At 50.9% G+C, this 15,139-nt stretch overlaps 5 protein-coding genes across 5 annotated transcripts; 2 read left to right on the top strand and 3 right to left on the bottom strand.

Annotated features, from left to right (window-relative positions):
* Positions 1-180: 180 nt before the first annotated feature.
* ASPVEDRAFT_25475 (uncharacterized protein) lies at positions 181-1,003 on the top strand (the record flags this gene model as incomplete). Its single annotated transcript, XM_040809782.1, has 2 exons — positions 181-364; positions 498-1,003. The coding sequence occupies 2 exons, from the start codon at positions 181-183 to the stop codon at positions 1,001-1,003; spliced, it is 690 nt and encodes a 229-aa protein (XP_040664375.1).
* A 271-nt stretch (positions 1,004-1,274) lies between these two features.
* On the bottom strand, positions 1,275-5,748 carry ASPVEDRAFT_80250 (FG-nucleoporin NUP159; the record flags this gene model as incomplete). The annotated part of the gene is made up of 3 exons (XM_040816833.1): positions 1,275-4,861; positions 4,914-5,607; positions 5,668-5,748. The coding sequence occupies 3 exons, from the start codon at positions 5,746-5,748 to the stop codon at positions 1,275-1,277; spliced, it is 4,362 nt and encodes a 1,453-aa protein (XP_040664374.1).
* A 574-nt stretch (positions 5,749-6,322) lies between these two features.
* pup1 (proteasome core particle subunit beta 2) lies at positions 6,323-7,550 on the top strand. Its single transcript, XM_040808973.1, has 3 exons — positions 6,323-6,478; positions 6,531-6,578; positions 6,655-7,550. Exons 1-3 carry the CDS (start codon positions 6,353-6,355, stop codon positions 7,297-7,299), a joined length of 819 nt encoding a protein of 272 aa, XP_040664373.1. The 5' UTR covers positions 6,323-6,352; the 3' UTR covers positions 7,300-7,550.
* ASPVEDRAFT_50280 (uncharacterized protein) lies at positions 7,537-11,644 on the bottom strand (the record flags this gene model as incomplete). Its single annotated transcript, XM_040814285.1, has 8 exons — positions 7,537-9,437; positions 9,494-9,777; positions 9,958-9,959; positions 10,313-10,965; positions 11,033-11,194; positions 11,254-11,333; positions 11,436-11,452; positions 11,606-11,644. 8 exons carry the CDS (start codon positions 11,642-11,644, stop codon positions 7,537-7,539), a joined length of 3,138 nt encoding a protein of 1,045 aa, XP_040664372.1.
* Positions 11,645-12,001: 357 nt separating this feature from the next.
* On the bottom strand, positions 12,002-12,350 carry ASPVEDRAFT_38113 (uncharacterized protein). Its single transcript, XM_040811629.1, has one exon. The coding sequence runs from the start codon at positions 12,295-12,297 to the stop codon at positions 12,109-12,111; it is 189 nt and encodes a 62-aa protein (XP_040664371.1). The 5' UTR covers positions 12,298-12,350; the 3' UTR covers positions 12,002-12,108.
* Between the last annotated feature and the right edge of the window lie 2,789 nt (positions 12,351-15,139).

Raw genomic sequence — 15,139 nt, 5'->3', positions numbered from 1 at the left:
GTATGACAACTTGACATCATTACCACCACAACTCATCGATGACATCAGTCACAACCCCACCCTTAAAAAGACGGCAGCTATTCCGACATCCATCGCTGCTTGGACAAGAGAAACAAATACTGGATAATCTGCTGTGGAATTTATTTGATTGAAAAGAGTTGATCCAGTTCTCAATCCAAGATGCCGGCCGTCACCGAATTCATATACTTCCAAGCCAAGAGCTCCGTAAAGCCTGAGGATCCCTCAAATGACGAAGGCGCCGCTCTCCTTCGACTTTTCAAAGCAACGAAATCACAAAGCGGACACCTCAGCTCGGCATGGGGCCGTACGGCGGAGGATGAAAACGTCATTGTTTGGGCGATTGGTTGGTCTCCCGGTCTCCCACGCCGCCTTGCATGACATACGGATACATACGTATCTTCTTCCCGCAAACCAACATCGTCCAGTCTAGCTACAAAGACAAGAAGGTGAAGTGAAGCTAATATACTATCCAATAGACTGGTCCGACTCGCACAGCGGAATTCAGCAAACCAACTCCCCTCTCGACCCTTTCCTCGAGCAAAACACCCAGCTCACGACCCTATACACCACCCTTCAACCATCCGATTTAGAAGCTCCTGCAACCCAAGCCCTCCTCTCAAACCCGATAACTGAGCTCATGCCGCTCGCGTTCCCGACTTCGCTCTCAAAACCAGACCGCTCGGCTCTCAGCGCTGACCTCGTGAATTTCCGCACCACACTCCTTCAGGAAGTCGAGGAGAAAGTGCGGAGCAAGACTTTCCTGCTGGGGCAGGTGGAGAGGCCTGGAGAGTTTGAGCATGATAAGAGCGATTCTGGACAGGCGTTCGTCCAATTCTTAGTTGTTGGGTGGGACAGTTATGACCAGCACCAGGAGGCAAGAGGAACCGATGGTTTTAAGCAGAGGATAACGCCAATTCGAGAGAAGATGCTTTCACCACTGAACAGACTGGGGATGAAGCATGTTAAATTCCAGAAAGTTTAAATGGGCGAGCTGCGGTTTCTAGCAGATTGATATACATATGTGCATATACATAATTAATCCGGATTGAAGACGAGATAATTGGTCCTTTTATTAGCCGATTAAATAATGATCCAACTCACGCCAATGTCAAAGCAAAAGAGAGCAAGATCTATGTACAAGTAACTCACTGCCATCCGTGATTGCTCCATGCCGTGACTCATCGGTTTTAATATCATTTGTAGCGCAAGAACTAACATCCCAGTAAATATGCAAGAAAAGGATCCTCACAGCTCTATAGATCATCCACGCTCCGAACCTTCGTTTCCTTTTCCCCAATGGCCTTTTTGAGGCTCCCGATCAAATGCTGTTTTCGCTGCATTTTAGCCTTCCATTGCGCGACCTCCCTTTTGCTACCAACGTTGTCGACAGCTTCCATGGCTCGAAGCCTACTTGCTTTTGCCGACCCATTGACACTCGACCGGAATTTCCCGCGAGCAGCAGAATCTGGCGTGTGATATGAACTGACCGGATCGTCCATGGTCCCACGAGATCCAGGAGTAGTGGGGAGTTTTCCAAGTCCCTTTCTAGGTGTCGTGAAAGGAGACCCCTCTCGGCTGGTGGGTGTCGCCGATGTATCAAAGCCGAGCTTTTTCATTTGGACTTCTAGTACGTCAATATCGCCGCTTTTATTTTCGACCATGTTCATCATCGTAGCGATGGTCGATGTGACAGCCTCAACTGTTGGTCGCCTTGTTGTCGGCCGCGATCCATCGGCGCGCGGGACATCGGCAATCTTAGCTCGTAGAAGAGACACCGCGGACTCTAGGTCTACCAATTTGGCTTGTATTTCGGCTGACGAGGTGCGAAGATCTTGCTGGAGGTTCGCCTGCTCGGCAGAAAGAGGCGCAGAAACGATTGCAGCAGCATCAGTGTGTGCATCGAGAGTCTTTCTGATACTTGCACATTGACTGCGAAGGGTGAGAATTTCTTTGCTCAGCATTTCTCTGCAGCTTTCCAGCTTTTCTTTAACCCCTTGGACCCGTTGTTCTTCTAGTGAATCCCTGAGAATGGCAACAGTATCATCCAAATCCTCAATTTGTCGAAGACGGTGTTTCTCATCTAGAATATCGGCGGGACTGTCACCCTTTAGAGTGCTGATCCAATCGGAGTTCGTCGATTCTTGTTGATATAGGAGGAAAGAAGACAATGATCGCGCATTAATACCAAGAGTGTCAACCATAGAGTTGATGTCCCGGTAGAGCCTTTCGATCTGACCAGGAATGCCGGGTTTCGTGGTTTGACCCGTATAATCTTGGTGTGGTAGGAAAGGATCAAGTGTAGGGACGGGTTCCAGAGGTCGACTAAGATCCGCGCGAAGTCTCTCGTCTTCATCATCTGATAGGGCTTCTTCCTGTGCTTGAATAGAGAGCTGAGGGCGCGACTCCTGGGTGCGGCTGGGCTCCGGTTTTAGCTGAGCCTCGCGCTTGGCCAGTTCCGAGAGAGAGGCCTTGCGAGCTGCAAGAGCGCTTCCCGGTCTGTGAGGAGCACTGACGGACCGGAGATTCTCAAGTTTCGGAAGACCTTGTTGAGTGCGAGCAGGTCGTACAGGGCTAGGCGACCTTGGAAGTTCACGGGCCTGCGCTGGTGGAAACAGGGGTTTGCTTATTTCACCAAACAACTGCCGCGGCTGTTGCCGTGAAAGCTGGTTGCCAAACAAACCTTCAGCTGGACTTTCCTCGCCTTGTTTGGTGTCGAAAGAACTCTCCTGTGATGACTTGACGCTTGGCCCGTCGGTTTCAGGCTGACTGATTTCATGGGTGATATCTTCTCCACTGTCCTCAAAATCAGACTCATCATCCTGGGGCCCTTTCTCTGATTCATCTGCATCCGAGCCATCGGGAATCGGAGGTGGCTCTTTCGCGGAGGGCGCACTGCGTTTTGCAAAATCGGGAGGTAGTGGAGCTTCTTCTGGAGCCTGGGACTCCTCCTTTTTTGGTTTCAGAGTGGTAAAGTCTGGTGGTAAAGGCGGTTCGCTCTCGGGTTCGGCAGACTTAGGCCGCGAGGTGAAGTCCGGTGGTAGGGGTGCATCATCAACAGAACTCTTGGAAACATTGGATGACGCGGATGTATCACCTGGCCCGTAAACGGCCCTACTTGTAGAGTCGGGGGGTAGGGGCGGCTCTGGCTCTGGTGACTTGGCTTGCGTTAAAGGCGGGCTAGCGATAGCGGTCTTCTCCGATGGAGCTGATGGAGGGCTTGGTGCTTGGTTTTCAGTCGTGGTATTGCCCAGTAATGAAAATGGTGACTTATTCGTTTGAGTTGAGCCAAAGGGTTGCTGGGCTTGGGTTTGAGACCCGAGAGAGCCAAAGACCGAAGACCCAGGGGCGGGCTTCGATGGGGCACCGAACAAGGATGGTGCGGGTTCTTTGGCCTCAGGGAGTTCCTGAGCAGGAGAATTTGAGTCTTCAGTGTCATCCATGGCTTCTGTGGGCGGGCTAGACTTGTTAGGCGTCGACACCATATCATCCATTGATGACCCAAGTGCTGAAAACATTCCAGAAGGCTTATCCGGTTTGGGTGCGTCATTAACGGCAGTTCCATCTCCCTTAAAGGTTGATCCTAAGACGAAGCTGCTAGACCCCATGCCGAAAGCCCCCTTTGATTCTTCCGTCTTCTGAGGCGTGAAAGCGCTGCTATCGGACTGAGCACCAAAGGCTGACGGTCCAGAAGGTTTCCCAAAAGGGCTTTCGCCGGCCATTTTGCCAAAGGGTGAGCTTTCCGGCTGTTTTGTGGTGGCGAGGCTAGCGAAACCGCCCGCGCCGCCCGTATTTGCAAACGAGCCAAAGCCGCCCCCAGAGGTAGCACCACCACTTGATCCGAAAGGCAGTGAGCCAAGCGGCTTTCCGGGCGTTGATGGCTGCCCAAAACTAGATTTACCAAACTGCGGTGCACCCGACCCTAATGCAGCGGGGGCACCAAACGCAGGCATACCAAAGGAAGGCTTCGGCTGGGAAGCACCCAGAGCCGACGGACTCCCAAACGCGGGTGTTGCAGATGGTTTCCCAAAACTTGGTTGCTGAGACGTTCCCAGAGCTGACGGACTCCCAAAAGCGGGTGCCGCGGAGGGTTTCCCGAAGCCTGTAGAGGCAAAAGTGGATGTTCCTAGGGTAGCTTGGCTACCGAAGGCCGGCTGTCCGAAAGAGGGCTGCGTCGTAGGCTGGGGTTGGGCTGGCTGCGGCTGTAACATGGGCTGTTGCTGTTGTTGCGGTTTGACGGAGGCTAGGCCATCGTATGGAATATTCTGGCGGACTGCATCGGAGTATATGAACCACCAAGAACACAAGATACCCTCATGGTTCAGTAGAAGCAGGTTGGGCAGTGGAGTTGAGCTCTCATTGATATCCTCTCCTGGAATGGGAGATATCACGGATTCCGTGCTCGAGAGATCGAGTGCTAAACCTATTACCGAGGTTTCATCAACTGAATCTTTCAAAGGGACAGAAGCCTTCTTCGCATCATCATTCAATTCCGTCGTCGTGAATAGCCCCACGGTGGCCCTAGCACTATCGTCGCTTGCTAGCGGTTGATCAGCCCTCGTAATAAGTCCAACATCAGCAGAAGCCGTTGACGACACAATCAAGGCGTCAGATAGGTGCGGCTTGTAGGAGCGGAGACGCGCAATGAACTGATAAGCGGGTGCGCGTTTATAACCAAAAGGACTGGCCAGTTCGGGTAGTTTCTGTATCATAAAGGGAGCCTGCTTTTTTCTAGTGATAATGTAATACGATGACGAGGGTGTCATCCCCATGTCATCTTCAGCAGCATTTGGAGTGTAAACCATTAGGAAGACATCATTCTCAAGCCATGCGATGGATGACACTGGATGAGTTAGCTATGTAAAGTATGGCCGTTAATTAACATTTGAACTCACCGTGGCAGGGCTCTGCGAGGTCGGGTGGTTTGGGGATGGTATCTTTCTGGGCGCCCTCTGGTGTCATCTGATAGCCAGACCCATCCACCAGACCAGCTATAAGTTGCTTTCCTTTATTACTCCAACAAACAGAACTAACATCAGTTTTCAAGATGTTGCCTTGGGGACCTGTAACGAGGTTCCCAGCCTTGAGGTTTGCAATCAATAGTTCACCGGAAGTTGTAACAAGAGCCACGAGGGATGAGTGGGAATCGTCGGCCTGCGCTGGGTTGGGGCAAATAGTTCGGAAAGTGGCACCATTGGTAGGAATGGATATAGCTGGCTGCGGATTTGGTTGTAGTAGGCTTCCTGTCTCAAAAACAGAAAGCTGAGATCCGTTCTCGGTGGCGAGTACTAATGCACTGTCGCCGGATGCGAAGGCTATGTGCGTAGGCCTCCCAGGAAGTGCGATAGTTGCTTGTGGTTGAAACGGCTTTGTCTTGACCTTTTCTTTCCCACCGTCGGCAGATATTGCCGCCCTCACGGCTTCGGTTGACGCAACAGACAGAGCATTTGGACACGCTCCGACTGCTATGCCTTTTGTTGCTGCGACGGCGAGTAAAGTGGAGGTTGGGGCAGGAAGCGCGTCGGTAGGCCAGGGCGTAGGGAGGAATTGAATGTTGCTATCACCGGAAACGCCTTTGAAACCGACCTCCTATTCCGAACGTTAATAAGATCACTCCTAAGTATGATCAAGAGTGAGCATTATACATACCTCCGCATAAACATCTGGAAGTTCAGGGCCCAACTCTGCAGCAGTGCTCCCCGCAGGGTTCGCGCCCATGCTGAACGCCATCCTGAGCTTGCCGAGATCGGCCGATATAGATCGAGGACTGTGAGGACTGTCGCCTAATTGTAGCTTAGACTTTGGAGCATGAGGAGAAGGGGAGCTTGGCGGCGGTGATGGAAAAGAGCGACGCTGGAGTTGCTTGGGACTCCGATTGAAGAGTTGCGCAAAACTAGAAATCTTGACCAACTCCCTTAGGGAAAGGGAATGGCACAGCAAATAGAGACGCGAAAGGGGAAAAGAAAATAGAGGATGGTAGAATGGCCCACCGCAGAAGGGGGTGTTTGATCACAGGTAGCGGGCAAGCGCAAAACCCATGCCTGTTATTCAATTCTTGAGCTGATCAACGAAGGCGAACAAAAACAGTAAGAAGGAGCTCGGGCTCACGGGACTTGTTGTGGCCTGGGCGCTGAGGCAGCAAGACTAGGCGGCGGGAAGCTTCGTCACTCCAGCTCCCCAGCTTCATTCATCCTCGTCTTCCTAGCTCTCCCCATCTCTCCCAGCCAGCCCCGGCCTCGACTTCTCTCAATCTTGCGGCATCTCACGGATCGATAGCTTCCTATAATCGTGTTCAGTCGATAAATTTCCACTGCCTTGATCCCCCGCCGCTATCATGGCCGGCTTCGACTTCTCCAACTACAACCGAAACGCGGCTCTTCACGCCAAGGGAGCACCGCTGCCCAAAGCCACAAGCACAGGTACAACGATTGTTGGCTGTATATACGACAATGGTGTTGTGGTGGGTAATTTCCGGGACTCTTCGTCGTGATGAATGCTAACCATAAGCACAGATCGCCGCAGATACCAGAGCGACCACTGGTCCCATAGTAGCGGACAAGGTAAGCCAAGAGCTAATCACCTGTTGACATATTAAAATGACCAGCTTTTGCTAATAATCTGCTCCCACCGGAATAGAACTGCGAGAAATTACATTACATTGCCCCGAAGATTTGGTGCGCTGGTGCTGGTACAGCTGCTGACACTGAGTTCACCACTGCGTTGATCAGCTCCAACATCGAATTACACTCTCTTTCGACTGGCCGACCTCCTCGAGTGATCACCTGCATGACTATGTTGAAGCAGCACCTTTTCCGTTACCAGGGACATATCGGTGCGTATCTAGTGGTTGCGGGTGTCGACCCAACTGGTGTCGGCCTCTACACGGTACACGCGCACGGGTCAACAGACAAGCTCCCCTACGTGACTATGGGATCTGGCTCACTGGCTGCTATGTCGGTCTTCGAGTCGACATGGAAGCCCAATCTTAACAAGGAAGAGGCAATTTCCTTAGCATCCGAGGCGATCTTGGCTGGTATCTTCAACGATTTGGGGTCCGGTAGCAATGTCGATGTGTGTGTTATCGACAAGGACAAGCCCGCGCAACTTCTACGAAACTACATTAGGCCCAACGAGCGTGCACAGAAGGAACGCGACTACCGCTTCCAGAAGGGCACCACGGCCTGGTTGAATGAGCGAGTGTACACCAAGGAGGATCTGAGGAAATACGTTACTGTCGAGGAAATCTCCGGTGACCCTAACCTGATGGAAGTGGACACTTAGATAGAGTTGACATTCCGCAATTGAGCAAACTGTTTTAATGGGCTAGCACAGCACTTCCTGTATTACCGAACGACATGAAAGAAAACCACCTCTTTCGGGCCCCTCTTAGTAGCAGCCAAACATCATGTTGACTTTGATTCGTAGAATCTATCTAATGCCTACAAAATGTACAAATACATGGTATCAAAACAGAACCAACCATTGGTCCCATATAAAAGCAAATGCGAAAGTGATACTTCAATCCGAATCGTCAAAGGTCCGAGCCTTCAATGCTCGCACGACTTCAGGTCCCTCTGCCTGCTCCACGATGTTCCAGATATACTCAAACTGCCCAACGGAGACATGCGATTTCTCCCTTCGATACCTAATCACGCCTGCGTGGTACAAGGCGCGTGCCAGAGGCGGTCTCACAGGTGCGCCGTGTTTGTACAAGAATACATAAAGCCAATGGACCAACTGGAATGCCCTACGCGGAGACAGTTGTTCAGAGCAGGCGAACGCCGCGGCTAGAGCGTGAATAAGCTCGAGAGAGGCATGCGGGTCCGGCTCGGAGGTTGTTCTGGGGTTTAGCTGGTCCCTGATGAGAGATTTGTCTGCAGGATCGGGCGGGTGCCATGACATTGACAGGGCTATCTTGAGTGGCGTATGTGATCGGAGGAAGCGAATAAGTGTCCAGACGTGGTAAGTGTCCCCCGTTCTTGCGGTGTGGGTTGCATAGTTTCGAAATGTAGGACTTGCGACGTCGACCTCGCGGACCATCTTTTCAAGGTTGTGGAAGAAAACCCGGCGCGCAGCGTTGAAAACGTGGATATCCGCGAACATGTTGGGAAAGGACAGGGGAGAAGATTCGAATTTCTGTAGGGTGTACCGAGCTGCATCGCTCATGCTCTTTCCGGTTCTTAGTTCATCGGCCATCGCCTCCAAGTCAAATTGTATATTCAGATCGTGAATATCCTTTGTCAAGCTGCTCCACAGGTCTTCAATGCCATCATCACCTCTCGCGGTGTCATACATCCTATAAAGGCTCTTCATAGTTGGACTGGACACATCCGAGCCTGAATTCCCAACCGTGCCCCCGTTCATAGTGTATAGTACCCAGAGACGCTGTATTATCCGATGCCGTGGTGACATCGGTGGGAGATGAGATGTACCATCGTGATATACGCGTATATGAGTCCATACACGGGATGAGGCGATAGCCAAGGGATCAGGGAGTCTAGCTAAACAGCTCTCCCATCTTTTCAGAAAATGTGTCTTTTCAGAAGAGAATAGGGCCTCGGTGACACATAATATCGAACTCGACACCAAGTCGGGATGGAAGGGTCTCAAAAGCTCGATAACGTGCTCCCCGTCAAACCCCAATCGTGAAGAACGGGGGTCGTGGAGCCATCTAGCAAGGAACTTCGCCAGCCATGAGTCGGTTGGCACATCGTGATTGGTAGCCAACAGAATGTCTTTGGCTAAGATGAAGTCGTCCGCTGTTCCATTTTCCAAGAGAACGCTAAGCCAAGTGTCAACAATACGTTCATCCAAATGCTGATGCCCATATATATCGCACTCGCCAATAGCTTCCCACATTTGGCGATAGAGCCGTGTCAAAAGCTTCTCGTCGTTCGCCTTGGCACTCTTCTTTGTTCTTCCCAAATCCGATAGGCTGATTATTATAGCGTGTATTTCTTCGGCGGGAACGGTCCCGAGCTCTAAAGCTCGCGTGACGGCATCGAATACAGCATGCTGTTTGCTCAACCGGGCCCTGCGAGAAGCATAATGTTCTATAGCGCCGATATAGTTCCTAGCTCCAGGAATGTTAAGATGCGGATCTTCCAGAAATAAAATCAGCTCGTTTATAGTGCCTTTTCTGCGACCCGATTGTGAAATAAAATGATCGAGCAACAACCGGCTATAGCTGGGCTCCTGCCGGAGATCAATGTCCATCTCGCGAATGGCATCCTTTAGCGCGCTCGCTGTTTCGTATTCTCGCAGTTGTTCACCAAAAAACTGCTCGCGTGTGGGTTTCTCCGGCTGACCGCGAATGCCAGGCCAAGCTTGAAGCGGATTCTCGGCATTGAAGGCGTCCAAATTCTCATTGTATAAGCTGACAGGCGCGGCAGGGGGGTTCGGCGAAGCGAACTGGTAGTCTATATCAGGGTCAGAAAAGGTTTCCACAATCTAGCAAAGGAGTGAGTATCGGTACCTAGACTTCTCCCCGGCTTAGTCCATTTCATATGTTCCTTTCCATTTCGCCCAAACAGGCACGCAATATCGTCCATCGGTCCCGAGCCAGCTACACTAGCTAGGCCTGTATTCCTCCGCTTGGCTAGCCGCCTTCTGGCCTCCAATGGCCCCGGGACCCGGCTTTCATACCGCCGCTGCCCGCTTGCGAATCGCCGAAATGTCGAGGCCAGGAGCTCCTCACTGATCCACACATGGTCAATTAAAGGAGTTGAAGAAGTAATCGCGGTATGCCGATAGGCATATCTCCCAAAAGACATGAGGCAAATGTGTCATTCGAGCAATTGAGTGCTCTGAACCTGGCGTGGGTGGTTGATGCGTAGCGACGGATGATCGATCGGAGTTCTCCATGTTTTCTGGATGACTAAACATACGCTATATAATTATGCCTGAGGCATAGAATGGCTTCGGTATCTAGTTGCGAACGTCTACGATCCAGTCTAGCACTTGTCTTAAAAATATTTTTTGCTCTAATTTACAATTTGGAACTGCTAAAACGGTTCCAGTGCTCTAGTCCAGCCAGTTCGCATGTTGTGATGCATAATTGAGGCCCGCCAACTCCATCTGCCATCATGAAACATGAAAGACCTAACAACCCACGGCCATACAGCAGCATCGCTTACGTACTGTTCCATGAACACGGGATCCTTCAGCTGCTTAGATGGGATGTTAGTGTGGGCCCACAAGGAGCATAAGGCCATTAATTAATCCAAGGACTAGGGAAAGCAGTTTGAATTCATCTTGCTCGTTCCCCAGGATGTGGCTTCCTTCCTATTATGACATGAAAATTAAAATAAGCATGGACACTACGGTCCTGGACGCTCCGTCGAACATTAACCAAGAAGACTTCGATCTCCGGCTTGGACCACCCCAACATAAGCAAAGGTTTATATGACCACCCCGACAAAGCTTCCAAGATATTCGTCTCCATCCACTGGCCAACGCTACGAAGGTGCGGGTCGGAATGCCATGGATTCACCGGGGCTTTAAAAATGCGTTCTTGGACGTCAACGAAGCCGAGTTCTCTCATTCCACGCGCAAGCCGGTGCGCTACTCGAAATTGCCTCGGAGGATCTGTCGCATGGCCTGATTGTATTTGCAGATCAAGCCAGTCCTGAAATGGGTATGTGCTGAAGTTGGACTCGTCTAGTGGTGGTAATGTTCCATCGTCAGACTTCACCATGGTATCGAATTCGTGAATCTCAGCCCAGCCGCCGGGCTTGAGGTGTCTGTACATCTTCCGTATAAGATCTTTGTATGAGGGCAGTGCCCCTGAGAGGTGTCCTGTGTGAATGAAGTCGATAGAATTGCGGTCCCATAACCACTCGTCTTCTGTTATATCATCGACAATGAAATGGACATTCTCGGGAACCTCATTGGGTTGGCAAGGAGAAAGATCTGTCCCTGTGATTTGGGCGTGTGGGAAGAAGGGCGCTGTGTAGGGAAAGATCATGAGAAACTCTGTAGCGCAGAAGCACGGAAGGGTGAGAATTGAACTCACCAATCTCTATTGGCCATATCCCGGAGCCAGTACCGATGTCCAAAATAAGCTGGGGGTTTATTAAGGGAGCAAAGAATAAGCGACCTCCCATTAGCATTTTACAAATGTGATGCTGCATGTCCAGGCGATCCAGTTCCCGCTCATCATTAGGGTATACGTATGCTATTGTTCTCAGTTAGCTATCAAGGCCCTCGTACACAGCGAATGAGGGATATACGTACAGCCTTCATGGTATCTGTGGTACGTTCTGCCATTTTCAATAGGATATTCGGTTACACTCGCAGTTAGTGACTGGGTGTCACTAGAGAGTCGAGCGTTCAGCATAAACCCAACCAACGACAGAGTATCGATGCCGCCCTTTAAAAGAACCGAACACGATAGAGAGCGGAAACCGAAAACTTACTATTCTCGACTAGGTTCCTGTGACATGTGGTTATAAGTAACCATTCGAAACCGGAAAACGGAAATTTTACGGGGACCGGAGGGGGGGAGGGAAGCAAGGAGCAGGAGTAGAGCTTAAACAGTCGCTGGGAACCAAGTATGGGCCGTATAGGAGGGGAATTTTTAGCTTACAGGGTGTCTTCCACCCGTCGTTCTGGTGGACCTGGGCATTTGGCTTCCGCACCAAGTGTATTGCGATGTGGGGGTGAGTGGAAACGGCAGCCGGATGGAGATAGGTGATGGGCCAAGAGTATAAAATGGATAAAAATATCAAGGAAAGGGAAGCAACTAGAAGTGGACGTATAAACACTCGGTCGTGAGAAGTTGTGTATAGAGAGTTTGTGACATGCCGGGTGCAGGCGAGTCAGAGCTCAACAGATACAATTTTTCGGGGTCTCTCATTTGACGGGCTGGGCGAGTATATTTAAAGACGGCCTAGTCCAGGCACTCGGAAGCTGCATTTTCATAATTTTCTCTGGAGACGCTACTCGCCATCCGGAGGTGACGAAGGAGGGGAAGTGGGTAGGTGCTAATGGGGGCAGTGAGTGGAAGTGGCAGTCTTTTCCTTTTTTTGACGCTGAACCCGACAGGCTGGATTAAGTTTTGGCTTTAGTCGCAGCCTTGGAAACTCAGTTCTAACCTAAAACTATCGCCAACGTGGAAGAAAATGGGACTGCGGTGCTGATTTGGAATAGGAAAGGTCGCACCAAGTGAAAAAGGGGTGCGAGGCGACGAAGGTGTGGGAAGAGAGCAGCAGATGGTGAATGGCCTGAACCGCCTGTCAGTCGTGCTGGGTCGCTGACTCCGCTGGGAATCCCGGGCATAATTAGGGGCTTTCTGCCTCATGCGGAGGTTTAATCAATTGGAGGGCTTGGATCCTGCATCCCAAGAAAATGGACCCAGCTGCTGCTCGAGGTCAGTGCTTGTGCAGGCGGAATGGTTACAGCCGGCCAGAGGTGTCAGAAGTGTCCCAAGGAACACCGTCCCGGACAGGCGGTTCGCGCGGTCGATCGCACCGCATCACGCAGCATTAACAAGACCATCGCCCCGGTTTGCAGAAGAAGTTGCTGGAGAATATTTCGCACGTAATTTGGAAGACCCAAGTTAGTGCGATGGTTATTCCAAATAAGCCCTGCCAGAGAGTCTTCTTTCTTGACAAGAACAGGGTAGACGGCAGACCCTCCAAAGGCTACTAAGGATCTCGCAAGCATTAGCAGCCCCCGCTACATTGGATTTGGTGCCGGGGTGCCCACATTGCCCGCAGCGGACAAAGTACCGCTTTAAACGCAGTAAATTATTTGATTCAGAGGACACCCATATTCTGCAGGTGCCTTTGCTTGGGATTAGATGAGTGAATGGCGTGAATGAAAGGGAAATGATACATGAATATTAAGAATTTCCTGATAGGTGGGAGTATCATATGTTAGAAACAGATGCGGACATTTTTCCTTTTTCTTTGCTTTTTAAATTCTTATTCTATTTTTGTTTTCATCGTTATTATATTTTTAGCCCCTCTCAATCCCTGCTCAAATCTTCTTGTCTGGAAAGCACAGGCACCTGTTCCAGGGTACTGGAATGGGTGCGGCTTTACCGAACAAATCATGAGCGTCTTCGAGTGTCGACTCCTGTCGACGTCGTGCTTCGAGGCGGGCTCCCTGCTTTTGGGGCGCCGAGCGAGTGAGGGAACCCTGAATAATAATAATAGGGTTTGGGAGAAAAGCAAAACAAACGTAACACAGACGCCCGAGTGGACGGTGTCTTTCCTCAGTCCTCGCTAGCCCCGTCAGACAGCCGACACATGCCTGACGCACTTCTTCTTCCACACCTCGGACCCCAGGCAGCCGACTTGCATAAGTGCGAGTCAAACAGGAAGAGGGAAGCAGAGGCTATTGCCCAATGGGGATATTGGCAGTTTCTCGCGGTATGGACTTGCAGGACTACTCATGCAATACAGTACTGTGGTAGTACAAGAGGTAAATTATGGGACGATCATCAGCAGAAACCGGGACCCAATGGCGGCGGTGCCATGCTGCTGGAAATTCTGATCCATGGATCGCTCCTTAAATATCCGTTCGGCTTGGCTGGCCGCTGAGCAGCTCCCGAATGCTCCGTAATTTTCCAACATCGGTCAAAGTCAAATATATTAATTAGATGCCAACGCACCGCGACTTGGTTGGTCCCCTACGACCACCTTCTTGCCTCAGGCCAGAAAACACGATTTGACGACGCCTCGATTCCCAAGGCTCATCACCATTGCTGATTTCTTGCAGGAGGATTTCCTGAAGCTGTGAATTGATGTGGTCCAATTATTAACGGAGCTGCGGTCCGTATCCAGACTGTCGGAACCCGACCCACTTTCAGCCCTCGAAATTCCCGTCCGGCCCCGCTCCCGTCGTCGTCTCTACTCTCCAGCAAAGTAGGTGGTGACAATCATGAGTTCGTATGAAGAGCGTTCTGGTTTGGTGTAAGGCAACATCCCTGCAATGAAGACACCAATCAGGACCTGTAGGTGAATAGTGCATGCGACCGTCGTGGCCAACAAGATCTATCCCGGTAGGCCAAGATCGGTTCTCCTCAGAGGAGGTTCGTCGGCGTCTGCCGCTAGTCGATCTCACTATTCGGCCCCAAATAGAAACAGGGGCAAGGCCCAGTGAGATTCGACTTGGAGCTGTATTGCACGCGCAAAAGGGCGTACAATTTTGGTTCGTCCCCGTAGACCAGGGTGCGCTGCGACGAGCCTTTCCCAATTGCGAGTATGCTTCCGCTGTGTTGTATATCAGTCTTTTGGCTCGACCGTCCCTGCGGTTTCATATCAATCATATCACGGGCAAACTATGTGTAAAATACGCACGAAAGAAATGTTCCCTATTACCAGGCTGCTCCCTAAACCTGGCAAGGCTGAGACACGGTGGATTCGTTTTCCCTTGGTCCTGGTCTAGCCTCAAATAATGCAGAACCCTGGTCACTGCCAAATGCGAGGCTTTGATCGTGATCAAATGGGCCAACCATTCGGCCTGGTGCAATGAACGTACCCTACGCTACGTGTTAGGCTCATATTGGCGGATAATTTGTGTGTAAGACCGTCCGTTAAGGTCCTGGATTCTGCAACCACAGTAAGTGCCGAATTCATGACTGAGTCCGTTTGACAAATATTGGAAACCAACCTAACGGGCACATTTGGGCCCTTCGGATGTCATCGGGCTGAACCATATGAAAGAAATCGGAAAAGGTCCGAAGTACATTTGAGCGAAGGCAGCCAAAAGGGCCAGCCACAAGACTTTACCATAACTCCAGTTGTGCAATGATAACCAGGCTGTATAGCCTGGAATTCACATGGCCAATTCAGCTCTGGCTTTAATGACCTACCTGGATTCAGCCATATCGCCATTTGCGCACCACAGGGAAATGATATATAGGCTTTGGGATAACTGCGCCTGAACACGGCCTCATGACCCGAGTTGAAGGGCTATCGTCACAAGAACTGAAGAAGGCAATTCGTCCGGTTCTGCTTCCTCAATGCAAGAACTGTGGACCTGTTATCAGACCCCGGAGTCTTCCAATATTAAGCAGTACCCACGAAGAAAACTGGGTTGGCATACGGAGTACTCGAGGTCTAACAAGAGGAGAGCAAGCTGAGCTTTGCGCCGCATCTACCTCTATTTGACA

This window comes from Aspergillus versicolor (assembly GCF_001890125.1).
Source record: "Aspergillus versicolor CBS 583.65 unplaced genomic scaffold ASPVEscaffold_2, whole genome shotgun sequence".
Classification (NCBI taxonomy): Eukaryota; Fungi; Ascomycota; class Eurotiomycetes; order Eurotiales; family Aspergillaceae; genus Aspergillus; species Aspergillus versicolor.
This window is presented reverse-complemented; position numbering and strand designations above follow the sequence as displayed.